The sequence below is a fragment of the Poecile atricapillus genome, chromosome 11 (genome assembly GCF_030490865.1).
Source record: "Poecile atricapillus isolate bPoeAtr1 chromosome 11, bPoeAtr1.hap1, whole genome shotgun sequence".
NCBI classification, from domain to species: domain Eukaryota; kingdom Metazoa; phylum Chordata; class Aves; order Passeriformes; family Paridae; genus Poecile; species Poecile atricapillus.
In genome coordinates, this window is record NC_081259.1 from 14,931,007 (window position 1) to 14,951,950 (window position 20,944).

General features: G+C 40.7%; 1 protein-coding gene across 5 annotated transcripts in view; it reads left to right on the forward strand.

Moving 5' to 3' along the window:
* Positions 1 to 7,148: 7,148 nt before the first annotated feature.
* Positions 7,149 to 20,944, forward strand: part of TJP1 (tight junction protein 1) — a 69,015-nt gene continuing 55,219 nt past the window's right edge. For all 5 annotated transcript variants that reach the window (XM_058846558.1, XM_058846559.1, XM_058846561.1 and 2 more), the window contains exon 1: positions 7,149 to 7,290. In XM_058846558.1, coding sequence (XP_058702541.1) covers positions 7,258 to 7,290 — 33 coding nt within the window. In that variant the 5' untranslated portion in view covers positions 7,149 to 7,257. The remainder of the gene's footprint in view (positions 7,291 to 20,944) is intronic.

Consider the following 20,944-nt stretch of genomic DNA (forward strand, 5'->3'; position numbering starts at 1 on the left):
TGTTGTCCCTGGGAGCGAAATTTTGCTATTGATTGCAGACACAGCTAAAATGGAATATATATCACAGATAACCAAACATCTACTTAGTTGCTACAGACTAAAAGTAACTGAAAAGCACTCTTAAGATGGAAAGTATGTGGTGTGCAATGAGCATGTCTTAAATAAGATCCCTTGAGGGTGTAGTCTGAATTATTGAAATATGGAGTTAAAACTCATAAAACTATGTTCTGCTGTAGAGTTTTATAACAAAATAGTATTTTATGCACTCAGGCTTATGTATTTTAGAATGATAATTATTTTGAAAGGGAGCCCCAACCAAACCATCTCAGACCTGTGATGTAATAAAATACAGACCCTGTGTAATATAATAATTCAATAATATATAGTTAGGAAACATGCAGGGGGTACAAACAGGGTAACCTGAGCTACTTCCAGTGACACAAACAGCAATCTTTTTTAGGTTCTTTTTCGGTTTTGTTTTGTTTAATTGTTTTTAATATTTGGCAGTAGAAACAAAAGCAAATACCAAGATGGAAAGGGTTCATAACCCTATGGGCATGACCATCAGGAGCTTACTCACCTTACTTACCTCCTCTAAACCTTACTGAAGTTGCTCTTGTAAAGCAGGTGCTACTGGGACAGAGCTACCAACTAAGGTAAAGATTACACTGGAATTAACTGGGTGTAATCTGGTGTTCCTACTTTTAAGCACATCGTTAGTTCCTTGACTTGATGGATTTGTGCATGTGAATTTTAAAAGAATAGATGGAGTCTTGTACCAGTTGTAATAAGAAAAGCAAGAGGATAAAAAGAAATTTTACATTCTGAAAGATGAAAGCTGAGTGGCAATAAAAGTAGATTATAGGTTATAAAGTTCAGTAATCTAAGTTTCTGCATTTTTTGCAATTATGCAATAAAGTGTTTTTGGTATGAAGAATCAAGAAGCAGATGAGCTCACACTTTTGCATCATTATATATAAACACTTTTAGCAGTGCAATAGTTTTCAGTATATATTTTTGTGTTGAATGTAACAATTTTCAGTACATATTTTCATTTTCTGTATGCATGCCCTTTTCAGTAACAAAAATGAGTCATGATCATTTCCTGTAGTACTGATTGCAAGTCTGATATTTGTGCTCAAGAAACTGTAGAAGTGATCTCACCTTTCAAAACTATCTGGCTTAGAAAACCACACCTCTGCAACCTCCTGTCCTGCCCATCTTCCATCTTCCTTATAGCAGTGGTTCTCTTTGGGTTTCAGAGACCAGTATTGTCACTTTGTATCCTGTGCAGGGTTCCTGGAAAATTTCTGTGTTTTAATACAGAATTGCTTGCCAGGAAGGTAATTAAATGAATCAATTTTGTTGAGCTGGCCCTGGACTGCCTTTACAAATCACTCTGTAAGTAATGAAGCCTGTGTGCATTCAGTCTTCACTTTTACTTTCTAAAGTTGCCTGTGAAGGTAATCTTTGGTGCATGTTGCTTGTTGTCTGGGCAAGAACTTTTTAGGATGAACTGCTATTCATGCTCTCTAAAAGCTAAATAGGATAAATAAAAATTCTAGATCAGTGGAGCATGTGTGGTGCTGTCTGCAGTGTGACTGTTTCTGGGGCTGGAATCACATCAGCACTGAATTTGTGCCTGCTGAAGTCTCACAGCTGTCTTTGATTATTTTAACAGCCCCCTCTCTACCAAATAAACATGGAGAAAGTAGAACAGTTCCGAATATCTGACATTTTGACATCCAGTGGCTACTTAACAGTGAAGCATTTTGTAAAATCAGCCTTGATCAGCTGCAGTGCATTGAAGTTTACAGTCCCGTTCATAAAACGTCTGAGATGGGAAGTAGAATAGTTACATAACATTTCCGTAATGAATTTCTGTAATAAATTAGCTCTGCTGCCATGAAGCACAACTAAAACTCACAGATAATATTTTCTTCAACAGTAGTCTCAGATTTTGTCACTACACAATTATACAGATGGCAAAGTTTCTCAAAGACCTTGTCCAAACCATGGACATGAGTTTCTTTTTATAAGGATATCCCAAAATAACAACCAAAGAGACTAGATTTCAGCTCTACAGTGATACATTCTTTGAGTATTTTAAGGCTGAAAATAATGTTGCATTGCCACTGCAACCTACTTTTACTTCTATTTGTACATTTCCCATTTGCTTACAAGTTGAAGTGATATTCAGGCTGAACAGAAAAAATGCCCTTGCACTGTGTTAAACCTAGTACTATTTTTAAGGTATTAAAAAGGAAATAACAATGAGTTTAAACAGTAGAAGTTAAGACAGGCCACCTGTATGAACATATTGGGTTTATTCTCCTTCTGGAGTGTACTTGAGGTATGTGCTTTAACCTGTTAATGAGAGGGGAAGTACAGAGTTTGGGATTTTTCCTTTGTCTAACAGTTCCAGTATGTGAGAGGCAGTGAATTACTGTAAGAGTCTATTCCCTGTATATTGAGCAATTGTCTGCAGTGTTTTCAGAAGAGGCACTGCAGTGATTTACAGCCCTTTAAAGAGTCAGTAGGTATGGAAACCAAGCTTTAACTGTTTGGAAGTGGGAGGAAGATAAGAATCATTACTAGGCATCATCACTACGTTAATTTTTTCCTTAAGGACTTGATTCATCAAGACCCTGAAGTTCTGTGTAATTTTAAGGACATGGATTTCCCACAGCTTTCTGTAAACTAGAAACTTTTTTCCATCTTGAGGTAGAAACAGATACTTTCTTCTCTTGTGGTTAATATGGTGAACTCTAATTTTCTCTTCCCCTTTTTTCTTTGTTCCTGAACTGCTGAAATCATATGGCAATTACAAATACAGAATATACAATATCAACTAAACTGCATGACATAATTTATAATATATTGGCTTATTTATAGCTAAGCATCCCAGGGCCACCTCATAGGGCAGCAAAACTGTCTGCTATCTCTGAAAGATCTTAGATGAATTGTTCTCTTTCTGAGCCACACACACCACAAAACCCACAGGAAGTTGTCTCTGTAGTAGCTGCGGTTCTGCAGTTTCCTTCTTCCCCATCTTTAAGTGGTCAAAACATTTCTTAAAAAGTCAACACAAAGTAGAGAATAGACTTCCTGTTCTTGTGGTGTAACAGATACCCATGCCCTCAGAGAGAAGGATTCACACATCTGACTGTCCTTCAGTGTCCTTTGAATCAATGTAGGGTTATGGTTTGAACTTATTAAATAATAATTTCATTTTTAGGTTTCCTACCAAGAAAATATAATAGTACTTTTTAAAGACATCTCCCAGTAGTAGTTATTTAAAGGATGAGTAAAGCACTTGCTTTTCTTCAGCCCTTGACATCTAAGACAATTTTCTATCTAAAGATAAGGGTTAAAGATGATCCTGTTTTCAGGACCTATAAGGGTAGAATCAGAAATATGCTTTAAAATTCTGATCCCTTAGCTAACAGATGGGACTTGCTATATAACTGTATCTGACTGAATGTACTGTATATATAAGGCATATATATAAATACCTAAACACTAGCACATACATCTCTCTTGCAATATATCAATATGTGTATGTAAATATATAGACATCTGCTGTTTCATTACAGATATTTAAAGAGAACACATGACTACACTGGAATCCTAACAGTCTTAACAATATATAACTCGCTCTTTCAGACATTAATTTTATAATATTTATTTTAAAATTTAAAAACCCACCCAAGGTTAAATAGGACTATAAAATTCAAAGTTACTTGCACTTAAGATAATTCTGTGTTGACTTGACCAACATTTGATTTGGCATTTTCTGCTGATGGTAGATTTGCTTGTGAGCAGTTTGTTAATGAAGAGATACAAAAATTCTCCTGAAGGAAGAATTTCAAAGGACAGCAACATGATTTGGCTATTGCTTTGTATAAAAACAAACAAAACCATTCATTAAAAATAATTTATGTCTACCAAAAATATATATGCATTTTACCAATGCCAATAGAATAAGATGGTATTTCTAGCTCCTCTAATTTGTATCAAGAGTAGAGATGAAGATTTAAATAAGTGTTGGATGGAAAGAGAAGGAAGATGGAGGGAGGGAGGAAGGAAGGGAGGAAGGGAGGAAGGGAGGAAGGGAGGAAGGGAGGAAGGGAGGAAGGGAGGAAGGAAGGAAGGAAGGAAGGAAGGAAGGAAGGAAGGAAGGAAGGAAGGAAGGAAGGAAGGAAGGAAGGAAGGAAGGAAGGAAGGAAGGAAGGAAGGAAGGAAGGAAGGAAGGAAGGAAGGAAGGAAGGAAGGAAGGAAGGAAGGAAGGAAGGAAGGAAGGAAGGAAGGGAGGGAGGGAGGGAGGGAGGGAGGGAGGGAGGGAGGGAGGGAGGGAGGGAGGGAGGGAGGGAGGGAGGGAGGGAAGGGAGTGGCCCAAAAGTGTTATGCATATCCTGCTGTTTTAAACCCTGGAAGAAATCCTTCCTTGTTAAATGGTCTCCCTCCTTGTTAAATTCAATGTATGGATTGATAGCATTTTCTCATCCAATGTAAGATGATACAAAAATGGCACCTCCATCTTGGCTGGAACTTTCTTTGCTTAATACTTTTCTTTCACCTTTCTATTTGTTCCCCATCTTTCTTCCAACACTTTAATAACTGCTTTTCTTTCCCATGATCGTTCTCCCTCATTTTAGGGAATCCATCTCCACCTCTGTTTGCTTGTCTCTTTCATTCCCTTGCCCCATCTTGGTAGATCATCTTTACTCTTTGTTCATAGCCTGTCCTCCTCCCCAGCCTCTAGGTCTTGTCTACCCTCCCCAGAACTATTCAAGGAGAGAAAGATGAAAGGGAGGGATTATTTTACCCTACAGTTTATCAGGTCATCCTCCCCTGAGTTTCTTTTTATGCGTCTCCACACCTTGAAATCTTCCCCCTCCTTCCTGTTGTGATCTCAGCCTTTTCCTTCCTGCCTCCTCTGGTGAATACTCTGGCAGCGAAGCATGTGGGCATGAAAAACGTCACATTCCGCCTTCTGCATGTGTAGATAGAGTTAAAAAAAATAATCTGAGGCTTAGTTACATCTAGCAATTAAGAAATAAAAAATGTGCCGGAGTGTTTTGGTGGAAGGCGCCAGCGGAGAGGCTCTGGCAGGAGGCCACGCTGCAGCACGGGAGAGCTCCCGTGGAGCCGGGCCCCTCCGGAGCTCTGCACAGCGAGGGGGCTCCCGGGGAAAGGAGAGGGCCCGGCCGGCTGTTCGGACACTCCGGGAGCGGGCAGGTGTCCGGAAAGCCGGGGACGCTGCTGACAGAGGTCCCTGGAGCTGTGAGGCTGTCCCGGTGTGTGCTAGGGGAGGTCCCGGTGGCCTTTCCCTGCCCTGCCGTGCTGCACGCTCCGCACCGTGGTGGAGGAGCTGGCCCTTCCCCCTGATTTCGGACTGCTGCCTTGGGAATTTGCTTCAGCTATTTCCTGGAATACGAATTTGTTTATTTTCAAAAGAGAACAAACGTAAAACTCATACAGTAGCTTTGGGTAGGGCGTTTCTTGGTGGAAGAGTGATTTGGATCGTTGAATTATTGCCTCTTTTTAAGAATTTAAGTACTTCTGGAGATTGCATTTAGAACAAAAGTAGCTGGTAGCACATAAATAGCACAACTGCAAGAAAATCGTGGCCCTGATACCATGGCTTTTACTGTCATGTATATCTCATGAAATGTTTGTAAAGTACTCCCATTTTGGTTAGGGATTTTTATCACCTACTTTCCTTTCACTGGAACCTTACGTACCTTACTAGTCATGCCACTTGGGCTCTAATCTAATTCTAAAGAGTAAGTTAATCAACATCATAAACTCTGGACCATAGTGATGTTGCTAATAAACAGTGTGCCATCCTTTCATTGGGGTTTGAAGCTCCTTAATGGGTGATACTTCTGAAGTCGTTTGGTTAACTTATGACTTGGCCCTACAAAATTTGGGAGTGCGCTCAGCTTTCTGTGGCATGCACCACCTCGAAAGTCATAACTCCAGCTGCATTTTCAGACAGCTTCATCGTGCATGGGTTGGGCATCCAACGCCCAAAAGTAAAATAACATCTTTAAAAGCCTTTCCTTTTAAATAGAAAAAAAAAAAATTACAGTATTTCTCTTAGTGCTTACGTAAATACTTACTTTGTAAAAGACACTGAAAACGCTTTGTCTAAAATACTGGGAAAAGTTTATTTTTCAAAGCCACAGGCAGCAGTTCATGGTGCTATAGGAAATGCTAAGGCTATGCAGTCACCACCTTAAAGCAAAGCAAATCTCCCAAGTTGTTTTCTTTTTGTGTCTTTATTGCTTTTATCTCAAGAACAAAATGTACAATTAAGGAACTCGGAAACTAACGTCCCGCCCCTTCAAACAATGGGCAAACGCAAAAGCAGCTTTGAGCCCGGGCTGATGGACATCCCAGTTCTGCGGCCGGCTCAGGGGGGCGAGAATTCCTTCATCCGTGAGCGCTGCAGGAGCGCTCGCCGCGGAGGGCGCAGCCAGCCTCGGGCCCTGCTGAGCGCCCGCAGCCTCCTCAGCGCTCGGGGCGGTCGCGGTGCCGGTGCCGGTCCCGGCCTGCTCCGCTCCCCGTGTTCAAACGCCCCCCGCGCTCCCATAGGCTGCGCCGGCCCGGCCGCGTTCGGCCCCCGCCGCCCCGACCATGGCGCGGGGGAGCCCGGCGGCGAGCGAGCCCCGCGGGCGGCCCCTCACCGCGCCGCGCCCGGCGGAGCCCGCGGGGCCGGCACCGACCGCTCCGCCGCCGCCGCTCCGCCGCCGCCCCGGGCTCCGGGTCCTGCGGCAAAGCGGGGGCAGGCGGCGGCGGGGCGGGCGGTCCCCCCGCGGCGGGATGGGCCGTGCCGGCAGTCGGACATGTCGGTGGCTGCGCGGGGGGAGAGGCACGAGGCGGGCGGGCGGCGCGGCCGCTGAGCGGGCGGGCCCGGGGGCAGCGCGGCCGCTCCCGCGCTCCGTGCCCCGGCGGCGGAACCCGGCCCCGGCGCGCCAGGCGCCGCGCGAGAGAGACCACACTTTTCGCAAACTTGATCCTCCGCTCCCCTTCCTCTTTCTTCTTTTCTTCTTTTCTTCCTCTCTCCCTCCTCCCCCGTCCCCGCCCCTTCCCTGCCGGCCTCCTCTTCCTCCTCCCCCCCGCGCCGTGGGATGTTTATTCGGGCGGCTGCGTGAGGCGCGGGCGGCGGCGCTGAGTTTCTCTCCCCCGGCCTGAGGAGTTGCAGGCGCGCACACGCTCGCCCGGCTCCGGGGGAGAGAAGGAAACAAAATGTCTGCCAGGGCCGCGGCGGCTTCCACGAAGGTAAGGCTCAGCCCCGGGGCGGCCGCGTTCCCTGCCCGTTCTGATCCTGCGGTACCCCCGGCGCGGTTTTCCCATTACCTCGCCGAGCCCGCACCGCGGCGGCCGCGGCTTTACCCCCGCCCGTCCCGGCGGCACGGGCTAGCGCGGACCGAGGTGGTGGGCGAGGCGGGCCGGAGCCTCCCGGCCGCGTTCCCTGCAGAGCTTCCCCCTCTGGCTGCCGGGAGGGGCGCGCAGGTGGCCCGCACCCCCACACCCCGGGCCGGCCCCGCTGCCCCGGCCGGCCGCCCACCTGTTGGACTGTGGGCCCCGGGCCCCCGCGGCGGGACGGGCCCTGCCCCCGGGAGAAGCCCCCGCGCTCCCGCCGGTGCGCTGGCCGTGCCCTTTTGTTCCAGGCTGGAGCCGGGTAGCAATTAGGAAAGGTTCAACCGGGAGAGTCCAGTACTGCAGGATTTTTTCTGTGGCCGCTGAATCAGTCGGGGATGATTGTTGCTGACATAGGGTAAACAGCTTTGGGGCGGCAGTAATCCGTCAGAAACTTGTGCCGGTCCTCCACCTGATCCGTAGGTGTTGCCGGTGCAGGTGCACGTTGCGGGGTGTGTACTCTGACCTCCCCCGGCACTGCGCGGCCGTGAGTAATGCCGAGCGGCCCCGAGGGAGAGAGGTGGAGTTAGGAACGCTCAACAGGTTATTTCTCCTTCGTGTAAAATTAAAGGTTTGCTTTGCAACTTGTTTGAATTTGAATTTCGAACTAATTTTTAGCTTGTGGCGCCTGAGTAGTTGCTCCGGCTTCAGCGGGACGAGTTCCCGTCGTGTGTGTTAGCTGGTGTTACCGGAGCTCGGCTTAGTGGTGTTTGCTTTCGAGTGAAACTGTGTGGTTTCGGTCTGATGACACTTGCTGGTATGCACTTACTCAGAAGTGGTATTCTACAGGCTAAAGTGAAGTGTACACCTTACTGTATTACTAACGAAAGACTTCAGTACTTGAGCTACTAAGTAACAAACTTACTAGAGTTGTAAGATACTGTGAGCCGGCGATTTTACCAACTCGAGAGTCTTGCTTTCGAGGTGTGTTCAAGCCAACCTCGGTTTCCAGTGTGGAATTTACAAAACTTAAAAGCTAATGTTGTCTACTGAGTTTCATACTTCGTTTTAAGTATGCTTCCAGAGGTATTAAATTGCATTTTAACATATACACAAGCACTTTTCAACAATAAATGTTTGTTGTTGGACGAGTAACTTACTTTGAAAAATGTTTCACACTTGTGTTGTCACTTAGCTCTTTTTAGCCCTTTTCAAATGCATTTATATTAGCAACAAATAGGAATTGAAGATAAATCTTGTCTTGAATAGTGTTCTGTTAGAATTCTGCTGTGAGAAATTGCATCAACTAAAATTTAGCAGATTTTTTTTTTGGTGTAAAATCAGGGTATAAAATTCTCACTTCTGGTTCAAAACACTGTCTTAAAATACAGCTATTTTGTGAGGCCATGGACAAATTTTGCCTTTCACACATGCATGTACTGTCTTGAAGTGTTTTTCTATTTTTAAATATGGAAGTTTATTTAAAGTTGCAGAAGTGTACAGAAAGTGTTTCTGTTTTGGCTGTAGACTGGTGTACAGAGTGTGTTAATTGGAAGTTGTATCTTGCCATAGCAGTTATTTGAAACTCCTGCTCACGGTCATATCACATTGGCTCTTGGAGCTTGCATACATGCATACAGTATCAGCCAAACTAATTATACTGAAAGGTATGTTAATTTAGGAATGTTGCAAAATATAGTCTCACTAGAGTTTAACTCTTCACTGGGGTGCTTTCAGATTTATGGAAGTCATGTAATTGAAATAGCGTATCTTTCTTGGGGGAAAAAAAGTCATTTTATAAGTCCTGTGACTGTCAGTGAAAATTCTTAATCTGTGATAGCTTTTTATCAAAATTATTTTTTCTTTTTATCTTGATCATAGAGATGCCTTTGGAGACTAGAATCTGATGCATACAGTTCATATGAGTTTCACTGTCAAAACAGAATTGCTTTCAGTCAATGGATGACGTTACTTTTATTTCAACCGTTAGTTCCTGGGCTGCTCTCCATGTAGTTTTAATAGTTATAGACAAGGAGATTTAAAAATATTTTAGAAATACTAGAATATTGGGGGATTTCTGTGCTCACATTCTGGATCTTGTTTCCTTTAGTTACCTCTTTGGACATGGTATCTGGTTTCTCATTTTTGGGGTTGTAATGCATTACAAAAGCCTCTGTGAGTGGTTTTCTCTTAACATTTACTTAATATACTTCTGAGCTTTATGTCCATATCCACAAATATCTTGGCACACTTGACCAGACAAAACCTAAAAAAGAAAAAGAAAAAAAAATATTTTTGATTAGTTGAATAATTCTTATTTGTACATGAGATAATCTAGGCTGCTGTGATTGATTGTGTTACGCCCTACTATCAACAGTCTTTAACAAACAGTTTCACTGCCCTTCACTTTTGATTACTTAGCTTTTTCCCCTGCTGTGCTGTAAAAGAATGTGGTTTTATTAAGGTGTTACGTGATTGTTGTAGCTGTTGGTACTATACAATAGAAAATGGTGGAGAAATGAAAACTTGCTGGAAGTTTAATCTGGTTGTGGCTGTTACTGCAATATTTAAGGTACCTAATCTCTTCTGATGTCTTTTTGAACAGTATTGATGGATGATATGGGAATGACTGTGTCAGGGTCTTAGTAATGGGATGTAAACTTTCTTTTTGCCTTTAAGTTGGAAATTCGAATACAGTCCACATTGGTAAAAAAATCAAGCCAAACAAACAAACACAACACCCCAAAAAGCTTTTAAATTGTAAATGTGGGGACAGAACTTATTGAATCCCTGAGCCGTTTTGAATGTTGAACCTAAGTTCTTGAGACTTTATTTTTAAGTACATTCATGAAGAGTATTTCAGTCTTTCACCTCAGTCCTGTAACTAATTGAATTTTGGTTATTCTTACTGGCTTTCTAGCTGCAGGCATGTATCTGTTAACTGCCCCTTGAATCAGAAGATGGGAACAGGGCTGTGTTAATGGTTCAAGACATGCTGATTGCAAGGACTCCTTGGTTTTCTGTTTTAGAGGCAGTGACCTGTGGTTTTCCTTAGTGTGGGTTAGCATTGGACCCAAAATCGTACTTGGAAACACAAATGGATTTGTTTCTTGTGGAACATATATGTGCAAATATTTTTAGAGTGGTTTTTAATTCAGTCTGTGAGATAGCTAAATTTGGAGCAGTATTTTATTTTTCCCATGTTAGTCTATATATAGGCGCTATAAAGTTAGATCAGTTCTTCTTTGGTTGTTTGTGAAATTCTTCAACATAACAACAAAGAAATAAATTTATAGAAAACTTAAATGGGAAAGTAACCAAGAATTCGGTTTAATATAAGAATCTACCTCCTATATGGAAAATAGGCCTTTAAAATACTACATTTAATTTTGCTAGTGTTTCTGTAAGTTGTATTTGGACCTTAGGAAATATTCATTTTAATGTTCTGATAGGTAATTTTCCAAGAATAATTTATATGAGTAACTTGTATTTCAGGCTTGGATTTTCTTGAATTCATTGCTCCAGTTAGGACTGTCAGCAACTTCAACTACCAGATGATACTTCAGGTGCATTTTTCAGTATGACTTTGGCTGCAATGTGGAAGAGCTGTAAGCTCCACACTCTGTAGGTCATTATGGAGTGTGTTCTGGAGTTTGCTTCTGGTTCAACGTGCAGCGTAAAGATTACTGTAATGTAAACAGAGCTTGAAATCTGACGGTGCCTGGCAACTGGCTCCACCTTTATAGAGTGGAAAATCAGTAAGACCTTATCAGTGACCAGCTAGCTAATCTTTGTGTCAAGGAAAACATCCAGAAATGGGTTATTGTACTTCATAGGTATTCTAACATATACGTTGTGCTACTACTTAGGTTCTATGGGAATAGATACTGGGCTTCTTCTGTGCTCAAAAAAAGCTCACAAAGAGTATTTTGAATTTGTGCTTGAAGTCGAGTGGTTATTGAGCTTGAATATATGTCAGTATTGACACTGCAGTGTACCATTGTTGTCAAAACCTTCTGGGTTCTCATGAAAATACTTGGTTTTTAACTACTCAGTATAAAGCTACTGAGTTGGAAACAGAACCGTAACTAGTCGACTACTTAAGCTCTGAATTGTGCTAAATATGTTGTGTTTATTACTTGAAATGCTATGCAAAGTGTTGTCTATCTCAGGTCAAAGCGCTTATCCAAAAGCTTTGTATCAAAGTTGAAGTTCTTACCAAGGACTGAAGTGTTCACCCATTTTTTTTTTTGCCAATAAGCTTTCAGTGTGAAATAGGATCCTCCTTTCTGTTTTCTTCTCCTGTCCTCTATACCCAGTGGAAAGGCCATGTCTTATGTACACAATGGAGTGGCAGGGGAAAATCTGATTAGTCACAGTGTGGGGGGAGTAAAGCCATGTACATTTCCATTTCAAAATTAATAGTCCCAATATTTGGTTTGTAACACTGTCAAATTCTAAGTGTCAGTTTGAGTTAGGGGATAGTATTTGAAACAAAGCCTTTAATTGTTTTTCTTCTGGGTTAAGAAAGGCATTTGTCGTTTATATACCCACAAATATTTCCATGTTATCATGGTATAAGTACAACAGAAATAATTATCAAACTATGCCCAGTGTTTTCTCAGGCAAATATATTACTAGTGACTTCTTCACTGAATGTACTGATTAAGCAAACAGCCGTAGGGAAGTCTTAAAATGAATTCCATGAGTCTGTGCAGTGTATTTATGCTGAGTCCAAAAAGTCCTGAAATGAAAACACTGTCTTGTCTTATAATTATGCTATTTTAGGGACAGATTATTCAAATATGCGCTATACAGTCATAAATAGTAGGGGTGCTCTTGTTTCAAGGGGCTGTGACGTTCTTGAGTGAAGGAGCTGAGAAAATGGAGGGACACATTCAGCTGAATATTTAAGGTCCAGCGTGGATCCCTCAGAGGCTGCAGAGTAACAAGTGCTGCTGAGGCCACAAGTGTGGTGACTTGTCCAGGGACCATGGTGTCTGCTTGGTTATCCATGGGATTTTCCTGCTGTGGTTGCTCTTAGACAGCTCCTTAAGCCCCAAGCTCTGTGGGCTGTTTGGGTTATGTAGATGGGCTACTGCAGAGTTGGAGAACTGCCCCAGTGTGTGCAGGACTGGGCATTTGGCTTATGTTTACTATTCCTGACTCTGCAGGGTCTTCAGTAGTTCTTTAGAGGTCTTTCCTGCATTTGCACATCAGGATTTATTTGGATACTTGGAAAAACTTGCTGTTTTGTTGGTGCTAAAAATTTAAATATTGGCTGTACATTAAAAAAGTATTTATTTTCTCAAGAGTATTTGGTAATCTCTAATAGGATTCTTGTTTCCTAATCCATTATAAACAGATGTTCTTCCCTTTTGTGGTGGGGGAGGGCAGCCTAAATTCAGTAAGATGATAGCAGTAGGGAGTGTTGTGTTGGAGAAGTTCATGTTCTTAGGAGAAGTGGGAAAATGTGACCTTTTTGGCCTACGTAACTCGTCATAAGGTGTATGGTTAACTTCCCATACCAGAGGAAGCAACAACAGGGCTTGGTATGGCTCTGATGGGCTTTTTGTCTCCCCACCCCCACACATACAGAGTACTGATATGCTGAAAATAGAAATTGAGCAAAAGTAGGCAGTTTGTTTGATTTGTAGTTCCCAAGGCTTTTTCCAGTAAGTACTGCACTGCAGAGCAGCCTTCTGTCTTCCTCACATTTGCCTTTTGCATTTGACTTTTTCTTAGGAACTTAATTATAAAATATTCCCCCACCCCTCCTGAAAAGGCAGTAATTAGTTTTCAACTTGTGATCCTTTGGGACTGTATGGGCAGTTCCTTGCCTAGTTTGAATGGGGTCCAGTAACAGTGTTTTCCCCTCTGCCCCACTGGGTCAGCAATCACTTTAACAGATGGCCCCCTTCTCTGTATCCAGCTTAAAAATTTTCTTGTAAATATTAAATGGACCCATTCCAGTTATTTACACTCTGGGCTGGTGACTGTTTCTTAGGATGTATCCAGATGGGAGATAGAATGAGCAAGGTGCTTGGAGACTTGTTAATACACTTCAGAACATATGGTCAAGCGTTTGGACATGGCTCTGGGAGGCGAGTTTGCTCAGCTGAAATAACATCCACTACCCTTTCCTGCAAACCTTCTTGGGTCTTTTTCTTTAGACAGCCATGGCGCCCTTGCAGTGGCATTAATGACTTAATTATATTCACCATGAATTCAATAATGCAAAAATTACTAAGAAGTAACTTGTGGCTGAAGAGACACTGCTCAATTTTTCAAGTTAATTAAAAGGAAGTAATAACCTTAAATTATAACCAGAAGCAGTAGCATAGTGAAACAGGACAGATTGTGAAATTTGAGCAATGATGTCAGTTTTTCTATTAGTTAAATTACGGCAGTGGTGATATAACTTTGACAAAGGACTGATCTGGCACATGTTGCTATAAAAAGGTATATAAAAACATATTTAAAAGTGTAAAAAAAAAACCAAAAAACAAAACAAAGAATATGTACACAGATACTTTCAGCTTCATTGAAAATATAATAGGCGTAAATTATGCAATCTAGAGATTTATTGGTTTTTATAGAAAGTAACAATTCAATGACTGTGGCTCTAAAGCTCTAGAAGTAACTTTGAGGTGCTACTTGACAATGTGGTATCAATTAATTAGTTAGTTGTAATTTGCATGGAATCAGGATAGTACCTGGGGCTAATTCTACCAATTATTGTTTATCTGAACAAATTCCAAGACTTGTAATAAATACGTAGTTCATGTTCATTTTGGATGACTGCCTTCCCCAGAATTACTTCTGGGAGAAAGCCAGATCATGTTAACCCTCTCATCACAGGATGCTTGTTTAAAAACTTTTTCGTGTCACTTGACCCAGGATTGTTCCTACATGATATTTGAGAAAAATGTTCCTTTGCCCATGAATGCCTTCACATGAATTAATTTCTCAGCACAGTGTTAGGTGATGGGGTACTGGCTTTTCATGTAAGCCTGGACTCCTGAAATAATTTTTTTTGGTGGGTATTAGATCTTTAAACCAAGCTTAAAGGCATGGCTTTCTGACAAAAGAACTTGTGTTTCCTTCAGAATTGAAATTAAGTTGTGGAAAGTGATTGGCCATTGCATACAGGATAAACCCCTCTGTTAATAACCCAGCTATGTAAGAATGGAAATTCCTGGAGTGTAATCTCATATGAGAGAACTAAATGCACTTGCATTTTGATTGGGTTTTGCTCTCTGGATAATCTAGGCTGGATTAATATTCCTAAAGCAGGGAGCATTTAGCTAGGAAGTACAAGGAAGGTATACAGGTTTACAGAAACAATGTTGATGGCTTGAATGAAGAACATGTTTCATCTGCATCAGATACAGTGCTATAAAAGCACTCTGGGGTTATTTTTTCCTATGCTCATGTAGTTTATTGTGGTTTGTTTATTGCTGGTAGTTCAATGGTAAATCCACCCTAGAACTGCCCAGGAGAGTGCTGAGTTTTAAATGAGGGGATCTGTCATTTCAATTGTTTGAATACCAATGCTAACATTAAAGTTTTCTTTTTTGTGTTTATTTGCAGTCAGTAAATGTCTCTGTCTTGGGAAGGTGTGTAAGGAATAGCAAGGAGCCAGTGGTTGAGAGTTACTGAGATTAGCTTCTCCTTTAGAATGACTAGTGGTTTACACAAGTCATTCTAGTGGTAATGTTGTTTTTTGGTTTTTTCCTTCCTGCATGATGAGGGCACCTTTTAAGTCAGTTGCATTATCGGTAATACTAGGATTGTCTTTCTAGCTGTAAACTTAGTTTGGTTTACAATAATGTGAGATTTATGTCCTGCACTTAAAGTTGTGCTAGCATTGTAGTTTAAACAGGCAGGAGATGCCTTTTAAATATGAATGTGATATTTCTGCAGCATGTGTTTTGCTAGCCTGAACTTCTGACTGCATTTATTTTCTCCATTAAAAAAAAAATCAGCCATGCCTTAAAAGGACTTTAAACAAAATCAAGGAGTCAGAAAAAATATTGCATAGGCTTTTATTCTTTCTTCTTTATGATAGAATTAAAATTGAGAATTTCTGCCTTGTTCTTTGTATTTGGTTTTTCTCCCTCCTGTGTGAATGATGGATGTTGGAATTTGCCACTAGTGAAGTAGAACTAGATTTATTGGTGACGTGGTGGCAGTGGAAGCAGAAGGTGCTGGTGGTGTGCAGTGAAAGGGCTGCACAGGACAGGGTGAAGGAACGTGGGGAGCTGCCAGGACAGATCCTGTGCAGGGAGCTTTGGCTTGGTGACTGCATTCTGTGCTTTGGGGCACCACAGGAGCACCAATCAATAGTGGATTGAGATAGTTCTGACTGTGCCTGATTAGGCTGTTGGCAACTAAATGCTACATTTTTAATCTTGTGAGGTAGATTGACTGTTAGATCTAATTTTGCTTTTCTGTTTCTTGAAAAATCTGTTAAAGTCAATGACTGGCCTTGCTTAGCTATGAGTAAATTACTTGGGGTGTTTATAGCTGGCAAGAATAATTTTTATTTTCTCTGCTAGAAAGCACTAGTTTTCAACTGGAACTAAATTCTTACTATGTAAATTGCATTTTGCTTGCTCTACCTTTTAATTTCCAGAACAGGACCTTTTAATTTACTCAGTAGTAGTTGCAGTCTTGCTGTATTTAAAAATCAGTTTTGTAGGAAGTAACTTCAAACACTTTGGATCACTTGTTAAGAAATAAAAAAAGAGAAATCTTCAAAGATATTTCTACTTCATAAACTACTATAGACAGTTACAAAACTTTGTCAATAATTTTCCCTCTATCTGAGGAGCAGACTTTGATGTTTCAATGTTCCTTTTTTAAATTTGCACATTATTCTGAGTTTCCTGCATATGCTTACAGTGTAGAGGTTAGTGACCAAAACATAATACCTAAAATCTGTCTTTACTATCCTAGCCCTTCAAGCAATGTAATTATGTTGCTCCCAAGTGATAAGCCAAGGCAATTTACAGATTATTGGAATGCTTGAAAACACTGACCTTTCAGGTCACCCAGAGCACTCCTATTATGCAGAGATTGCTGTGGCACTGTTGTAATGTGCTGGCCTGTCACATGCTGACTAACTTGCAGAAAGCTTTGATGCAGCTGTTTTAAAAATGCTTTTGCTGACTGATAGGCACTTAGGCTACTGCCTGTGAACAAAGCCGGCTCTCATTCCATGCTTTTAGCCCCCATTTTCTATAACAACACTCCTTCCCTGCTGACTACACACACAGTTCTTATCTGGGCCCAATTGTTGACTTGTCTCCATTTAAATTGTATTTGTGTTAATTTTCACTTCAAAAATAGCCATGTGTGTGAGAGAGATGCTGTTTGTGGGGTTTATTCAGAGCTGCTGCAAACAAGCAGCCTTGAGAAGTTCATGCGGTGGCTTTAAAGAGTGGGTGGATTAGGGAGAAGAAAGTATGACCGGGCAGAGCAGGGGAGAGGAGGGATTAAAAAACAATGCTCCTTTATTGATGAAGAGTACAGTGGAAAGTAGTTTACTGCAATGTAGCATATATTCTATAGTTTGAGCTCTAATGTCTTTTCTTGAATTGGTTTGAAGAATAAGAAGGATTTCACAAATGTTTCCTTTTTAGTGTCTGATGCTTAATGGACATCATACATGGAAATTACGTCAGTACCTTCTTCCTGTGTATCAGACACAGGACTAGAGCATGAATAGAGATTAGGCTGACTTGATTTTTTATTTACTATCTTTACTTTTATTTAGTTCTATTAATAGTTGTTAGATCAGGTAGTGCCTGAATTGCAGGGATCATGGAAAGAGGGGAAATAAGTACAAAAGAATAAGATCTTTAATTCCAGTAGCCTGGTGTGACTGTTGAAAGGATAAATTGGGGGTTTTTTTCTTCTGCAAAACACAGAATCCATATTCTCTCTAAAAATAAGGTGCTGAGTGTTTGGGAGAAGTAGACATCTAATTCAAGTAAGAATCTACTTAAGAAGCATGATAGCCTATTACCTATGAAGAGCAAGTTTAGCAATTTACAATTTAATCTTTGTTTCCAGGGAATATGTTTATATTTAATATAGTCTATAAGTTGTCTGCATCTCACATTCTAAGCCTGTTAGAGTTCAGTGCATTTGCATCAAAAACTAAGCATCTCTGTTCTATTCTGCTGAGAAGTGGAAAATAAAGAGGTAACATCTGATTGATACTGTATGTATCATGTATGGCACTTTATATAATTCTGAGCTTCTGTTGTACAGCATGGCAGCATTGTCTCCTTGTTTGGGGGAAGTGTGACATCAGGAATTCACTGTTTACTGCAATTTCAGTAACTGCAAAATGTGCACAACCTGTGCCTAAAATATCTTGAAGCAGTAGGGTTATGTATGCAAGGGTACGCACTGGTTTACTTAAAACTGCCTTTGCTCTTTGACCACCTACTGTACAGTGACAATGCACTAAAACATGAATTTCAAGTTGTAAAATAATGTAAAATATATTTTTCCTGCTATAGCAATGCAATGAAGAGAATAGAATGAGTGATGATTTTACAGCAGGAAACTGAATGATGTAGTTACATAGTGAGTGTTTTCTTTTTTGGATATGAACTCTGTGGTGATTGGTAGGACAAAAATATTAGGGTTTGTATTTATTTTCTTATGCACTTCATAGTTGCACCTTAACTTTCCTAGAAGAAAACAGTTTCCACAGCTCAGTTCAACATGTGTTAATCTGGATCAATTTAAATGGCACAGTGAGGCAAAAAGGATGCATAACTTACGTGTGTTGATAACATTACGGTATCTTTGAGAGGATTACATTTCAGAAGAAGTGACTTCTGGAGGTGAAGCTACAAAAATGAGTAGAAAATATGCAACTAAATCAAAATATTGCTACAAGTGGTACAGATTTAGATATTGTCACTGCACTTAATTTTCTCCTGCAAATCATTAGAAGTTGCATGATGTGAAGATATGGCTATTATCAGTCAATCTTTGAAAGCATTCCGGCAGTAAGTTTTGTTTTGCTGTTCAATTCTCCCTTTAATGATAAAATTGTACTACAGCTATCTTGGCTGGAACTACTCTTCCATGTCTCACCTTTCTGATGAAGTTTTTCACTGTTTTTTATTCTCATTTATTTAGTCTTCAGGATTTTTTTTCCCAAAGAATACTCTAGATTGAATGGTTGCTCTGCAAGCTGTGGTCTCCTGATAGGTTTTTCCATTGAACTGACTCATCAGATAGATTTGTCTGTCCTGAAGCTAAACTCTTCTGGTTTCTTACTCATTTAAGGGGATGCTCCTTTGAAAAGACTATGGCTTGCTGAATATGCAGGTGTGTAGATAACTCAGTTGCTTTCTTCCACAATATCTCATTCTCAGTGACAGGAAACTTGATAGTTTTTTGGGTCACCAGTTGAATGAACTGGAGCTATAATCTGGGATAAACAGGTAATTCACCAAAATTGTAGTGTCTTTTCAGCTGTTAACCAAGTGCTTACCGAGTTTCTTCTCCAGCTGGTTGGACAAACAACTCGAATGTCATTCATACTTTTCCATTTCAAAAAATGTGCTGAGTAAACCAAAAAGACATCTGCCCATTAAGCACAGATGGGAAATACTTGCTAAGAGGTGGATTTGATGGGTAGCATCTCTCAGTAATTATGTATAGACTTTTATTTTTAGTCTTTGTGTTCAGAGTTCCTCTTCTGAAATACTCTACATGCTTCTCATCTTCACCATAGCTTGGCTTGCAATCAGGGATTAATCTTGATGAAATGATGATGACTGAGAGAGAGAGCAGCTTCTCAAGCTGCTCTGCTTGAGTTACTGCATTAGCTGATTCATTTCAAAGTTGAATTGAAGCCATGCCATCCACTATTGCATTGTGGACACATCTTGGTGTAGTGATTAGTTTGGGATTCTTCACTTGCTGTGTTTTATCTGTGCAATGTACTTGAACATAATTCATTTTTCTGTTTCCGTTTCTAAAAGGTACCGAACTGACTGCTCTAGTAAATAATTTATGATGTGTCTCTGTATTAGGTACCTAGGACTGAGAGTAAAGGTAGTTCTCCAGGCCTGCACAGGCAGGGAGACCACCAGCAGTTTAGCTGTATAGGCAATTCTAAAAATGCCACAACATTCTCCTATTCAACCTGCCCACAGAAAGCTTTCGGTATTACCGTGCTGCCGTGTCTAGATTATCATTGTTGGATATACATGATGGCTGTCAAACTTCTGCCAGTATTTACTGGGCTTTATTTATAGCTTTCTTTGATACCTCAGTTTTTATTTTTTGTTAGTGAGTGCTTCTAAAGTATGCAACTTTTTTCTTCCTCTTCTCAATATTGAAAACAAATCCATGAAAGTAATGGACACACATTCAAATATACTTTTGGTCATGTTGAATGATGTTTTTTGTGGACTGGTGTAATTGATTTAGACTAAATGTTCTTTTAACTTGCACTGGAGTAGACTAATTTGTTTGATGGTAGGGAAAAGACCCTCTAAAATGTATTATGGAACAAATGTAAAGTTCACTAAAAAGTAAAAATGCTTTGCAATTTAACTTTACCATTCTATCTGCCTTGTTTAGGCTGAGTTCCAAGTGCAAGCTTCAGATACTACAGTTCTCTGTGTGTTTTGATGCTTATCTCTTGCTTACATGAGAAGCTCAGATTTCATCATGTAAGAAGTGTGTATCTAGCGCTAATAGCAGTAGCAAAAGAAAAACCAAACTGCAAATATGCTTGTATTGTATCCTACAAATAAAGAAAACCTAAAATACTGCTTTTGAAGATTATTTCAAAGTAGTACTGATGTTTGCATTTAGTAGTACAGATGCAATCATGTGTTCTATGTAGGTATGAGGGGCTGTAGGTTATTTGAAGTAATGATGTTAATCTATTCCATACCTAATGCTTTACTAACAGCCTTCCCTCCAGTTTGGAGAGAGGAGCTGAAACTTTCCACTTCTGTGAAGTGTCGCTGCCACTGGTCTCAATATTTAAGTCAGTAAAGTATGTGCGTCAATAATCCGCACTATTGTTATGGTAAAGCATGCCTTGTCTTTGATCTTTTGAGGGTAAACATGGCTTGGAAGCACTGACTCCTAAGCTGACAATGCACTGTCAAGGAAAATGTTACCAGTCTGATAAATGCATGCAAACTGATAATTGGTATGTGCTTGTGGAACCTTAGTGTGTTTAATTTGCCAGAACTGAGCAGCTAAAATCCTTAGTTTACTGTGTAGTTGCAAGATGTAAAGCAGAGATGGAATGGGAAAAGAGCTTTTAAGCACTTTTTTTTTTCCCTGTATCACCTTGTAATAACTTAGTTCCTCTTAAAAAGGTCATGAAGCAATCATAAAAATATGTTGCTGTTTTATCCAAGGCCCATGTTGTCACAAAATTGGCCTTTCACATCCTCTATTTGTAGGTGTCAATATACACCTGATGAGTGGGGTGCTGGTGGTAACATCCAAGGGCAAGAGTGTGGTACAAGTGAAGTTCTTAAGAGAATTTGTTTAGCTGTAAAATTAAATGACA